Source organism: Physeter macrocephalus, chromosome 2, assembly GCF_002837175.3.
Source record: "Physeter macrocephalus isolate SW-GA chromosome 2, ASM283717v5, whole genome shotgun sequence".
NCBI classification, from domain to species: Eukaryota; Metazoa; Chordata; class Mammalia; order Artiodactyla; family Physeteridae; genus Physeter; species Physeter macrocephalus.
The window spans coordinates 135,206,022-135,219,976 of NC_041215.1; the positions used below are offsets into that span (position 1 = coordinate 135,206,022).

At 42.0% G+C, this 13,955-nt stretch overlaps 1 protein-coding gene across 2 annotated transcripts; it reads left to right on the forward strand.

The window, feature by feature from the left end:
* The first annotated feature begins 407 nt into the window (after positions 1-407).
* Positions 408-13,157, forward strand: COPS8 (COP9 signalosome subunit 8). Of its 2 annotated transcripts, XM_007114100.3 has the most exons (8): positions 409-553; positions 1,611-1,681; positions 3,306-3,354; positions 4,564-4,696; positions 7,907-8,014; positions 10,117-10,179; positions 11,135-11,182; positions 12,132-13,157. In XM_007114100.3, exons 1-8 carry the CDS (start codon positions 476-478, stop codon positions 12,209-12,211), a joined length of 630 nt encoding a protein of 209 aa, XP_007114162.1. In that variant the 5' UTR covers positions 409-475; the 3' UTR covers positions 12,212-13,157. The 2 variants fall into 2 exon arrangements, with proteins under 2 accessions (XP_028338684.1, XP_007114162.1); XM_028482883.2 differs by lacking the exon at positions 7,907-8,014 and having other exon boundaries at positions 408-553.
* Positions 13,158-13,955: the final 798 nt, after the last annotated feature.

The following is a 13,955-nucleotide window of genomic DNA, read 5'->3' on the forward strand; positions in this document are numbered from 1 at the left end:
CAGTGCTGGAGGTCCAGGCCAGCGCAGCTTCCCTCGGAGGTGGGGGCCTGAGGTCGGCTGGAGGGGAGCCCCGCAGGGCACCGCAGCGCCTTCACCGATGTGGCAGGGCTGCTGAAGGAGGAGGTGGGGGAGGAACCAAAAGTTAGGTTTTGAACGTGTAAATTTGCATGGCCTCAAAGCAAAGACGTCTAATCGTCCTCAAATATGCACAAAACCCCTCCCATCCCGACTTTGGCTGCGCGCTCACAAAGCTGCTACCCTGAAGGCCGAACCAGTCCTCCAGAGCACCGAGAGCGCTGGCCAGAGCGGTGGCATCCTCTCCCGACCGCCGCTGACGCGGCGGAACCAACGAGGCGCCTGCGCATGGGCGCTCGGCGGCACTGTCGGCTTTTACGTCATCGCGGGCGCGACGCCCCGAGGGACAGTCTGAGGTACGGCTCGGCGGGGAGGTTCGGTGGCGGGACCGGCCGGGAAAATGCCAGTGGCGGTGATGGCGGAAAGTTCCTTTAGTTTCAGAAAGTTGCTGGATCAATGCGAGAACCAGGAGCTCGAGGTAACCATTCGCCTCGTGGGGTCGCGCGTGGCTTCGGGCCGCGCCGGTCTCCAGGGTAACGGGGCCTGGGGCCCACGGGGCTTGGGGCCGGCCCCTTGCGGGCGCGGGAGCTGGGCGTGTGGAGTCCGGGCCGCCGGGGCCTGCTCCGAAGGCTAAGCATCCAGGCCTGGCCTCCCCCAACTCGCTCGGAGCTTTCTGTTGTTTGTCTTCAGCTGGTGAGCCCGAAAACGCTGTGCATCTTTGCTCCTAACATCTTTTATGCTTCTCGTATTAAACGAAATCTCTTTCGTCCCCATTGTGGGGAGAGGTGGTGAATGTGTATATTATTAAAGACGTTTGTGCAGGCATACACACAGACCAAGAAGATGTGATCACTGTAACCTTTTATTAATTCGGAAAGCCCTTCTTAGTCTCCTGTTGTCACCGAAGCTTACCGTTTGTTTTCCGTAGGGCAGGTGAAAGTTATATCATGCAACTACTAAAGTAATTAAGGGTTTTTTTTTATTAGAAAGGCCCTTAAAGACATTTATAGCATTGGTATAAAAAGCTAATTAACCAAAGGAGGCAAGTGCCAAGAAGCAGCCGCTAACAGACACTTAGTAGATGTCTTCTGAATGAATTAAAATTGAATGAGGGGAGTAGTGTCTTTGTAACTCAGCTGTGATGTTTTTCTCTTTTTTACTCATTTATGTAGCTATTCAGCGTATTTGGTATAATGGGCAGAATCATATTGCTTTAGGAATCTGTTGGAAATACTTCCTATAATAGTGAGGTTATTTAAATAAGAATTTGAGAACTGGGAAAGGGATCCCATTTAAATACTCTTGTGCATATGAAGACACAGAGGCCCGGGGGGGAGAAATCACATCTGATGACAGATCTAAACTTAATACTCTGGGTTTTTAATGTGCGATACTTCTCTAAGCTGTTTCTCCATCTGTAATAGTAAGTACTATAAAATATACTTACTCTTTAGATGAGTTAAGAAAAATATTTTAAAAAATATAAAAGTATAAGAGTAAATGAGGTTTTCTTCTTTCATTTTTTGGCCTTTCAGGCTCCAGGAGGAATTGCTACACCCCCAGTGTATGGTCAGCTTCTAGCTTTATATCTGCTTTATAATGACATGTAAGTACCTTTTACCTAAAGCTAAGAGAAGCATTTTCCTCAAGAAGTTATTCTTGCATTGAAGTACCAACACTAAAGCAGAGGCACAAGGAGCTATACTTTTTTTTTTTTTTTTTTTTTTGCGGTACGCGGGCCTCTCACTGTTGTGGCCTCTCCCGTTGCGGAGCACAGGCTCCGGACGCGCAGGCCCAGCGGCCACGGCTCACGGGCCCAGCCGCTCCGCGGCACGTGGGATCTTCCCGGACCGGGGCACGAACCCGTGTCCCGAACCCGTGTCCCCTGCATTGGCAGGCAGACTCTCAACCACTGCGCCACCAGGGAAGCCCGGAGCTATACTTTTTAGTGTAATACTTACTATGTTTATTTCGTATATTGAATCATGACTTAAGAAATTATGATTAGGCTGAGTTATTTTAAAATACACCTGTTTTACATATACCTTGTAAAAATCATTCCAATTTGTCATGAGAAACTGCACTGTCAGTAAATTCTTTTATTTATTTATTTATTTTTTATTTTTTTTTTTTTTTTTGTGGTACGCGGGCCTCTCACTGCTGTGGCCTCTCCCGTTGCGGAGCACAGGCTCCGGACGCGCAGGCTCAGCGGCCACGGCTCACGGGCCCAGCCGCTCCGCGGCATGTGGGATCCTCCCAAACCGGGGCGCGAACCCGGTTCCCCTGCATCGGCAGGCGGACGCGCAACCACTGCGCCACCAGGGAAGCCCAGTAGATTCTTTTAAATCTATTGATCTTTTCTTTATTGTTATAAAACCTGTGTCTTTTATGACCTGTGTTTACTTAACTGTTTACTTAAACTGTTTACTTAACTTCACAGTCTCTATTGAGACTGAGAGAAACTGAAAGGGAAGATTGAGAAGACTAAGAGGAATTTGTTACTAACATGTATGACAGTTCTTGAAAGGTTTTTGTTTTTTAATTATTCCTAATTCACGTTCATTGAAGAAAAGTCAGAAGGTATAGTTGTGCAAAGAGTCCCTTGTAGTTCTGCAACCCACTGATGGTTACTGTTAAATTTTGTTTTAAATTCTTCTAAACCTTTTCATTTCATACCTTTTAAACTAAACTGAGATTTTCATTATTCACATAGCATATAAATTATCTTTCCTGTTTTAAAATCTTGTCGTCATATGCTTGATGTCCTTCAAGCTTGCGAAATCTTTAAAAAAAAAAAAAAAAACTAGAAGTTTTGGTGGCTCTATATCCACTAGTAGGACGAGGGGTCATGATAAGGAGAAAAACATTGTGTACTGTGTATATTGTCAGGGAATGCCAGGACCCTGAAAGTGTATGAATTTGTTTATTTTATATATGAATAAATTATTTAGGCAGTTCTGTTTAAGTCTTCGTAGTGTTGCCTCAATTTAAGATCTGTATTATTAATAAAAAAATTCACTAAAAATGGTAAAACATTACTTTGGTAAAAATATTTCATGTCTTTTATCCGGAAAACCACTGTTACTTCCCCTGGATAAATTCATTATATGAATATCACTCTGTATTTTAGAGAGTATTTTAAAGTATACTTCTGGGATCTAGAATTTTAAACATTTACGGAGGTGATTTTTTTTTAATTGCTTATTCTTTCTTGGGGGGATGTAAATTAGGAATAATGCAAGATATCTTTGGAAAAGAATACCACCTGCTATAAAATCTGTAAGTAGTCTTCAATATACCTTATTACTTTAATATGGTAATGACATTGATTTAAAAAGCAATCTCTTAAAAGTTTCTGTTTTCTTTTTCATGTGGATCACAGAAATAGTTATTAAACTGGTATTAAAGTTTAAGAATAGATCTACAAATTCCTCTAGTCAGAAATTTTAATTTCCCTTGGATGGTACAGAAATCTGTGCTCAACTCCTGCTGATCAGATTTCTTAAGACACTTCGTAGAAGTGTCACTTTACGCAATAAACAACTGGGTCAGTTTAGGTAAAAGTTTGGTTTTTGTTTGTTAGTTTTTTTTTTTTTAACTGATTTGTGCAGTTTCCTATAATGGTATTTATTTTGCAACTAGTATTATTTACAAGAACACTCTAAAAATAATAATTATTCAGAGCATTAAGATTATTTTTGCTAATTAGGATTTTCTATTTCTTGTTTCTCATGTGAGAATAGATGAACTCACTTAAAAGTTTCTTCCAAGATGGAATGAAGTAAATTTTTAATTTCAGGTGATTCACTGTATCTAGCATAAATGTGAAGTGAATTTTTTGTACATTCACAGAGCATTAATAAGAATTCACCTAAATTCCTTTGTTCATTATTGATATTCAGCAGCAGATCAGATTAGCATTTATACTCTCTTTCTTTCCTCCACATTCTATTAAGTAAGTTTGGAATGTTCCTCCAGCTTCATTGGTTTAAAATCAAGCTGTAAATTAGATGCACAGTTTCAGTGATATTAGTGGGAACTTTATCCTTAGGCTACATTTTATGACATCTTAGATTGGGAGTCTATATTATTAGTCATTTTGCTACTATTTTTGCCCTAGGAATAGGTATATGTATTTTATGTACATGTATATGTGGATTAGTACATGTTCTGTATATTATACATAAGTATATATGAAACGTAAATAAATGTAAATCTTCAATAAACAATGTTTCAGATAACTAATTCCTAAACTTATTTGTGAAATATTGTTGGACTACTTTCTCATGCCTTAATTTTCTGTTATAATAAAACATGCAAATAAATTCTACAGTACTGTTCAAAACAGTTGAAAACCTTTTTGATAGTGGTTGGGCTGAAAAAGTAATTCCACCTCTTGAAAGAAATGTTGAATTATGTTTTAAGATACAGTTGTTGGTATATGTGCAGAGTGAATATCCTCAAATGAGGCAATGATATTTATTGCAGGCAAATTCTGAACTTGGGGGAATTTGGTCGGTAGGACAAAGAATCTGGCAGAGAGATTTCCCCGGGATCTATACCACCATCAGCGCTCACCCGTGGTCTGAGACGGTCCAGCCAATCATGGAGGCACTTAGAGGTAGTGTTTCTTTGTGGCTCAGAATTAAGTCAGACTAGACCTGTTCCCCTAAGGTGCCAGGGTGTTGAAGTAAGTCGATAATGTGTGTGAAAATAGGTACGCTCTGCTAAGTGAGTAGGGTTTTCAGAAGTCTTTTTTAGATTTGCTGTAATCATGCTTTGATTTCACGTTGCTTGAGTTTATGTTGGCAGCTGAGGGCCTCACTGTTTATTAATTTAATTCTAGAAGTGAAGTTGCTTGTCAGTAAGAGGTGTTTTTTTTGCTACTGAAATGAAATGTAATATTCTAATAAGTCCAAGTGATGAGTTGGATAAGATTTCAAGCCCGCATGTTTGAAAGTAGAGACTGCTTTGGACTCTGTGGACCTCAGCATTTGATGGGGTTGTCTCCAGCTTCTGGATTTGTGATTCATCAATTCAGTACGCAGATGCTCGAACTTTTTTTAATCACGCTGAAAGATTGCCAGTCTGGTGTGACATAGCACTGATCCTGCAACAAAACTCCACCGTGCTTCTCTCTTTCCATTCTCCCACCCACAGCGTTTGCTTCCAGTCTTCTTGGTTCCCCCTCTTACATGTTGTTACGCCCTTACTTCTTGTTACCTTGTCTCTCTGGTCACTGCCTGCCCTCCTGCTCTGGAGGAGTCAGCGAGCAGAAGTTCTTGAGAACTGCCCATCACTCTGGCAGAGCGTGTCAGCTTTTCAGGGGGCAGGAGGTGCAGATTGCTTCTGAGGTGTGCCTGGCTCTTGGCGTGGTAAAGCCAAGTGTGAGTGAGGAGACAGGAGGCACTTGCTTTAAGCGTGGAGGAAATGAGCTCCAGGAGCACAGAGGCAGCAGCTGGGTGGGAGGGAGGCGTGCGGAGTGTCACTGCACTGCACTGGTACAGTAGGGGCAGCGTCGGGTCTTCGCACTGGAAACAGCCTTAACCTCTTTGCATGAGCCCTGAGGAGCTGGGATACAGAGCTTCAGCCAGAGCAAGACAGGGAGGGGGCAGAGGAGATACATTCCCTGCCCTGCAGAATCCCATTCGCGGAGTAAGGGAGCCCAGGTGCCACAGGCCTGGGTGGCCATCCGCCCTGGAATTTAAGGGCAGAGATGGGTTGGGAAGGACAGCAAGCTCACCTTCCCTTGTGTCTCCAGTGCCGGCAGTTGGCAGTTCCTGGTAGATAATCGGCACATTTGTTGAACAAAAGAATGAGCGTTCTCTTAGGGCCTCCCCAGGACTGTCCCAGGATGAATTGCCAGCAATATTAGGTGCGAGCTCAACTTATTCCACCTTCCAGCTTGTGGTTGTAATGCGTGCCCTCCTGAGGTTACACATCTCATAGATCTCCCGGGCCACATAGTGCCTGGTGAGAACGTAGATGTCAGGCTCATTCGTGCTGAGAGGTTAAAAGCCGCCTGAGTGTCTAACCGCTGCTGTGGATCACTTAGCCTTGGTTTCTGCTGTCTTTGTCGGTCTGCTGTGCCTGCCCTTGTATGTTTCTCTTCTCTCCATTCTGTTTTTCTCTTTCATTCACGTTCTGTTCTTGTTCTGTTCCCCATCTTTTCCAAATCGGAAAATCTGACCAGAGTACTTGAACTAAAGTGAATGTTTTTAAAATATGGTAAGCTTACCAAATGAATGTAGCTTTTGGTGCACACTTGTATTTTCCTCTTTCATTGTTGCTCTCGGTTCTTTTCCACTGAATGTCTGTAGCCTTGAACAGAAAAAGTTCCTTTATCTCTAAGCTGTATTAGAAGTCTGATTTAAGGTCGTTTGCTGAGAATTGGTAGCAAGAAGGAAGGAATTGGAAGAGGAGCAAACAGTGGCTCAGTGAAAGCTGGGGAGGGTGTCAGCCTCAGTGAGAAATGACGAAACGTGATTGACTGCCCGCGATTTTTAAGGCAGATGGGAGCACAAAGCCTAAGGCTGGGGTCGGGCCCACTTGGGTCCTGGTGAGACCTTCCACAAGCCTGTGTTCAGCACATACTTCCTTAGAGATGCTGGGCCCCTCGGGGGATATAAAGATATAAAAGCCCTCCTGTAGAGAAGTTCCAGATGTAATTGGGATGATGGGGTGGGGAGGGGTGCAGTGTACACCATAGGTGGTAAAAGATTGCTTGTTCAATAAGTAAACGTTACTGTGAGTTCAGAGAAGGGCGGAGATTGCAGTGACTCCAGTGCCACAGGGAGAGTTTATAAACAGACCTAGGACTAGAAGAGAGGAGGGCGGTTCAGACCACACAGCAGCATAAACCCAACGCCCGGGGATGAGAAGGTGTAAGGCTCCTCTGAGAGCCAGCAGGCTACTTTGGAGCAAAGCGTGTCTACGGGGATTGATGTGGCTGTTAGGCAGTGTCCCAGGAGTGCAGAGCGGATTTTCTTACGTTGCAGGGCTATCTTGTACGTGTATACTTGCCTATTCAATGTGGAAAGTAAAATCCAGAATACTTCCTAAGCATGTCGAAGGCAGGTGGAGGATCCTTTGTGTCACTCGAGCAGTGGGCGGGAAGACAGGCCAGCTGGGCTCCACTCGCTACCATTTGGTTATTGTCTCTGCCTCTTCCTGAATTATTTAATGTGGAAATTTAAGCCTGGGGGTGGGGGGGAATCCCACATGTGGTCTCCAGGGAGGAGGTTTTGTTGCTGGATTTGCTTGCAGCCCCTTTCTGCGAGGCTCAGTCATTCAGGATTTGCACCTGAATGACGTCAAGAGTTCAGAGTAGACTTGAAAGTTAGGAAGGTGCTCTAGTTATAAGGTTTGCTCTGCAACTCCCAGGTGTGGTCCTGTATCAGAGGCCCTGATGAGAAAGGACAACTAATTATGGGACTAGGTAATTTCTGCTCCATTCATTGTAGTTTTTTATAAGTGAGATAAAAATTCTGAAATATACATCCCAAATACATCCCAAATTTAAATGAAATTTTCTTAGAGCTGGAGTCTTGTGTAGATGAGCTTTTTTCCACCTTTGTAATTTTTATTGTCACCTGAGATTTTCTGACCTAAGAGGAAGTATAAGAAATGCATGTGTTTATTCAGCAATATTTGAGCTCCTCTTACATGTTAGGTGCCTACAGCTTTACCTGTAAACACAGAAATCTTTAGGTTGATGTAGTCTTGCTTATCAAATTTGGACAAGGACAATGATGTAATAATTTAATTGTGTGTTTCAAAAAATGCCAGCTCTTGTGGTTCACTGTTTGCCAAACCTCCCCTCCCACAATAGATGCCACCCGGAGGCGAGCCTTCGCCCTGGTCTCTCAGGCATATACCTCCATCATCGCCGACGATTTCGCAGCCTTTGTTGGACTTCCTGTGGAAGAGGCTGTGAAAGGTATTTGGGGCTCACTTTTTACTTTCAAGGAAAACGGAAGTGTAAATTATAGGTCCGCGGTCCCTTATCTGAAACCATTGGAACAGGATGTGTTTTGGAGTTTAGGTTGTGTGTGTTCTTTAGAAAGGTGATAGGAGACCTGCACTGCACAAACCCCAGGCAACCAGCACCCGTAATTCTGCAGGCAACACAGAGTGCAAACTTCCATACAGTTGGCGTGAGGGAAGAGCGTACATAAAAGACTTGGGGGTTCACATCAGATTTCGCCACCATGTGAGTTAAAGAAAACTTTTTGGTTCATAGAGTTTTTTTGACTTCTGCGTGTGGATAAGAAATTTCGGGTTTGTGTTTACTAAAGCACTTGTTGCCAAAGACAGGCACCAATTAGAGATGTCTTAGAACAGGAGCTTTGTAAAGGAACACTTTGCCATTTTTAGGAAATTAAAATTTGACTGTGTCTTTGAGATGTACCCTTGTTGCATGTGATTATTCTAGCTCTTTCCTTATGGAACCTCTTTAATGTTCTTGTAGTTATTTCTTATCGTGGTACCCATGGTCTGACCCCTGAATATTTTCTACTTTTATCTCTAAGACCTTTGATCAACTCCTAAGCCCTACTAAATGATTGTGAGCCCTCCAAGTTGATGCCCAGGAAGGAAAAATTAGAGCTGCTGTTGACTAAGAGTGGGAGGGAAAAGGAAGGTGGTGAGAACAGTGAGTTACTGGAAGAAAAGGGTAGCGAATGGGGGTACAGAGTCAAGCATTCCATAACATTCCCACATCTGAGACCCAGGTTACAGCATAGTTGTTCCCAGTGGTAGAAAATGTGAGATGCAAGAAAATAAAGCATGTGCACATTATTTGCTTCTAAACATGCCAGGTGGGTAACATTATTTTCATAATTCTGAGCTTAAACTCTGTAACGTCTTTAAATTATTTCTCTTCCTTTGAAAATCAGCGCGAGGTGGGGGTTTGGTTGGTGGGTTTTCTCAGGGAAGGAAGTTTTAGTTGGTCTGGAGCTCGCATTTAGAAATCCCTGTTTCACCCTTCCGTGGTGAAGGCGGTCTCATCCCAGTATCCCTTTTCAGCCCAACTTTTCCCTCACCATTTCTTAATAGTAACTTAGGTGCTTGCACCCCACTTTTAGCCACTGGTTTCCAAATGTACTTTTGCATTTTCATTTTTCAGGTCATGCCCAAACTCTCCCCTCCCCTTGCTAGATTGCTGTAGAATATTAATACTGCATGTGCCTTGTGGCGTTGTTTTACGATGATGGATGTGTTGGATTCTCCAGTCAAAATACGAGCTCCATTAAGCACCACAGATTATAAATTTCCAAGGCCTAGCACAGTTCTAGACGCATAGACGGCAGGTTAATGAACGTTCTTATAGTAAATCATACTGTTACTTACTAATACAAACATTTATTTGTTTTGACTATTTTGAAATTGATCCATAATTTATTATGTAATAAATAGTATATCCCAGAGTCCATACTCTTAACTGACTGAGTGTGAATCCTGGTACCCTTCCCCATGCTAGCTATGTGACCTAAGGCAATTTACTGGAATTCTCTAAACTTCCTTTTCCACGCCTGTTCAATTTTGGTGATACATGTCCTCTTTACAGAGTAGTTGTGGTGATTACATAAAGTGATCCCTGTAAAAGCACCTAGCACAGTACTTATTGGCCAGCCTTCTGTGTTGTGTATGTATGCTGTTGTTTTTATTATCACCATCGTCTTTGTTATTACTGGTGTAATGATTATAGAAAATACTAAATAAATCTTCCTTATGTCTGTCTTTAATAAGGTTTGATCAGGTTAATACTATAATATATATATATTATAGAAAACTAATCATCTGTTAGTGATTATATCAGCCTGATAGAATAAAATCATAGATGTTTCAGAAATATTTCAAAACTAAGTTCCCATGAGAATGCTATCTCTAGTATACCCTTCTAGTAAAAATACACATTACAGGTTAATCTGCACACGTCAGGTCTCCCGTACAAGTAATGTCATTGACAGATTGTAAATCTTGTAAATGAAAAGTTTCTGGTTTTTTTAATTCATTTCTGTGTTAAATATACATTTTTAGGTATCCTAGAACAAGGATGGCAGGCCGACTCCACCACAAGGATGGTCATGCCCAAAAAGCCAGGTAGGTGGAGCTCTTCGTCCGTCTTGCAGCACTGAACTCTTGTAAGATCACTGAAGCTTTGCAGGCGTTGAATTTGAATAATTTGATATAAAATTCTGCTATACTAAAAATGAGAGTAACTCATGTTAAATACAGATATAGGATGGACACTTAGGGTAGAAAGGATCTTAAAGGTCACCTGGTTTTACCTTAATTTTTTTTTAAATGTACTTCACACATAAGCTATTTTATGTGAGTGTTTCATAATCCTTATTACAACTTAATAAGTATTAATCTCTCATTCTTTTATTTATGGGGCCATTTCTAACTGCTTATTCTTAATATCTAAACTCTTGCCTTTTAAAAAGATATTTAAAGTATTCAGAAATTCCCCTTTTCTCCTCATGCTGTAGACACATAGACTCTTCTCCTAAACAAGATTTTCAGTGGCTTTAACTTTCACAAAATTAGGTCTCTGGCCTTTACAGGCCTTAAATGATTTGGCCTGTCCTCATTGTCTCCACCTGAATTCCTGGTCCCTCAGCCTTCCTCTCTGAAATGAGCCATGTTCCTTCCTGCATGGAGGCTCCACTCCCTCCTGCTTACCAGGAGTGGCCTTTTCTGCCCTGTCCTTAGAGCTGGGCTCAGTGCCCACATCCATATACCTTCTGATCTGCCTCATCCCAGAGTTCCTTCCGTCGGCTCTGAATCCCCGTTGTTAGACATTGTTGACCCCGCAGTAAAGTGGTGCACAAACCTCCGTGTGCTCAGACCTGCAAGGGTGCAGAGGAGTCACGAGACGGGGTCCCATCAATCTAGAGGGTAAGAGAAGACTGCTGCGGTAAAAAAAAACCAATGTAATAAAATAGGGCATAACTGTTGTCTCTGTCTGAATGCCACTGCATTAAGAATGACATGTTCTACGTGAAGGTTCTTCACAATGACTTCTGTAAATTGAGCTCTACATTTTATTTAGTTGCAGGGGCCCTGGATGTTTCCTTTAACAGGTTTATTCCCTTTTCAGGTATGTATTTTCATATGCTCATTTAAAAATTGTTTCATCGTTTTTCTTGTTTGCTGTTGTAGTATTTATTTTTCTTAGCTCTAATCTTATAAACAAAGGGATGAAATCCTAACTTGGTATTTATAATAGTACATCTGGTTACAACCGTGAACGTGTGGGCTCCCTTCTGTAGCTTACTTGGAGGTAGTGACCTCTGGCCTGGCCGCAGGGTGTCCTGTAGGGGAGGAGTGATCGAGCTTCTCACCAGCACTGACGCAGACACGGCCCCAGGCTGATACGTGGTAGCTTAAAAGTTAGAAGTTGGGCTTCCCTGGTGGCGCAGTGGTTGAGAGTCCGCCTGCTGATGCAGGGGACGCGGGTTCGTGCCCCGGTCCGGGAGGATCCCACATGCCGCGGAGCGGCTGGGCCCGTGAGCCGTGGCCGCTGAGCCTGCGCGTCCGGAGCCTGTGCTCCGCAACGAGAGAGGCCACAACAGTGAGAGGCCCGCGTACCGCAAAAAAAAAAAAAAAAAAAGAAAAAAGTTAGAAGTAAACTTTTGGGGGATGGGGTCCTTTGTGGGTTTTTTGTTCACTGACGGTTGAGTGGTCTAGAGGAGTGCCTGGCATGTGGCTAGCACTAGGTGACTATGGAAGTAAATGTCATGTGGGGAGGGTCTTTCCAAGAAGAGCTATGTTCCCATGGTAGACGGATTACCTGTTAAAAGTATTTTTAACCTTCGCCTGGAGAACTTCAGTAACAGCAAAGCCAGACATGCCTTTACTCCCAGTTTGGGAAAACTACTCATAAAAATTGACGCTCCTTGGCTTGTTTTTTTTAAATGTCCAAGATCAAGGCAAAGCTAAGAAAGTTTCCGTATTGTTAAATTAAAGACATTGGAGGGCGGGGGTGGCAGTACCAAAGATTTGTGACCTTGGTGTCTGACTTGAGTGTTTCTCTCTCCAACACGCAGAGCCTGCCCCCGTTCCACCCATCCCCAATGAACAGCAGTTAGCCAGACTCACCGATTATGTGGCTTTCCTCGAAAACTGACTTATCATTCTGAGTTCAAGATCCACCTTCAGCATCCTGAATACTGACAGGAAAATGTAAAATTTTTATTTTCAATTTTATTGGACGGATTAAGCACCTCAGCATTCCTTACTGAGTATGTGATAAAATACGTATATAATATAAAGTATGTTATATATATTTTGTCCTTAAACATGCTGAATGGTTGTTGAAACAATTCTCAGTTTGTAATATTTGACAGTTTGGACGGAGCCCGTCAGTATTAGGCAGTCCGTTCATATTTCCTAGTGACTCGTAAAATACAGCTCTCCTGCTTCATGTAGAACAGTGGTTGTCAGCTGTGTTCTGCCCCAGCACACAGCACACCCCCATCTCTACCACAGGTTGCTAGTTACAGTGATGCATCTGCGGTTTGAGGAGGACTGTCCCCAGGGGCAGTATCTGAAGTGCTGGGGACTCTAATTCACCCCCTTTGGAGAATATGCTCTTTTTCTCTCCCCTCCTGAGAATTACAAATATAAAATGCTGAGATAGAGCTGAGGAACAAAGACCATCTCCCTAGTCAACCAGCTTGTTAACTTTAGATTTTTTTCTGAGAGTGTGAGTACATCCATTGCTGGCAGTGGAGGGCTTGCCATGAAAATGCAACTTATTAAAGACATTCATGAGAAGTACTAAGTTGTAATATTTCCTTTCAGAAGAAGGGAAACGTAAGTGTGGAATACATTGTTTGGGAAAGAAGCGATTAAGTGATACACTTTATACGACTGTCCTGCAGCCTCTTGGTTGCTTATATTTGGCCCTTGGGTCAAGTTCTGCCCTTTGGAGAAATACTGAACAAGTCTTTCATTTTTTGTGTGACAGCCCTCTGAATATTTGAAGTTGTTTATTGTATCTTCAGGTTAAAACCACCCCCTAGTTCATTTATTCTGCATTTGTTCAATAAATATTTAATTGAATTCTTCAACTGTTTTTTCGAAGGTAGTTTCTAGAAGTTTCACTATCCTGTCTTCCTGTGGATGTGTTCTAGTTTGTCATTGTCTCTTTTAAATTACAAATTTCTTAATTAAATAGAAATGACCTATATAGTGGTAATTACATGATTCATGTTTTTCACTCATTTTAAATAGACTTTACTGGCTACTTCAGCTATTGTTAACATTTATCGAAATACCTGTTAAATTAATCTTTTATTTAACCTTGATATAAGTCATGTTGTTAAAACTTCTTGTTTTACAATTGAGGAAATGGAAATTCAAAAAATCAGAGGATCAATAGCTAGAAAGTAACAATGCTAGTTTGCTAGTTTTTGAACTTCTAGGTTTAAGGACAAATTGTATCCATGGGTCTTAGTTTTAATAGATTGGAATCAACCCAAATGTTCATTAATAGGAGACTAGTTGAGTAAACAGTAGTATACAGTATGGTGGTGCCATGCAGCTGTAGAATGCATGCATGCATGAATGAGTGAAGATCTCGGTGTACTAAAAGTGATCTCAAGTGAAAACACAAAGTACCGGGGGTTTATACTGTTATTTTGAGGGTAAGAAAGGGTGAATGGATACAAATGTGCATACATGCATATTTACCTGTATTTCAAGCAGAAGCCATTGAAGGATAAACCAAAAACTAATAAAAATGGTTCCCTAAAATGGAAGGGGAAGACAGTCGAACATAGAGAAAAAATTATTTCAGGTGACTCATAGTATTTCATAGTATTTTGTTTTACATTATCAATGGGATACATACAAAGGACAAAAAAATC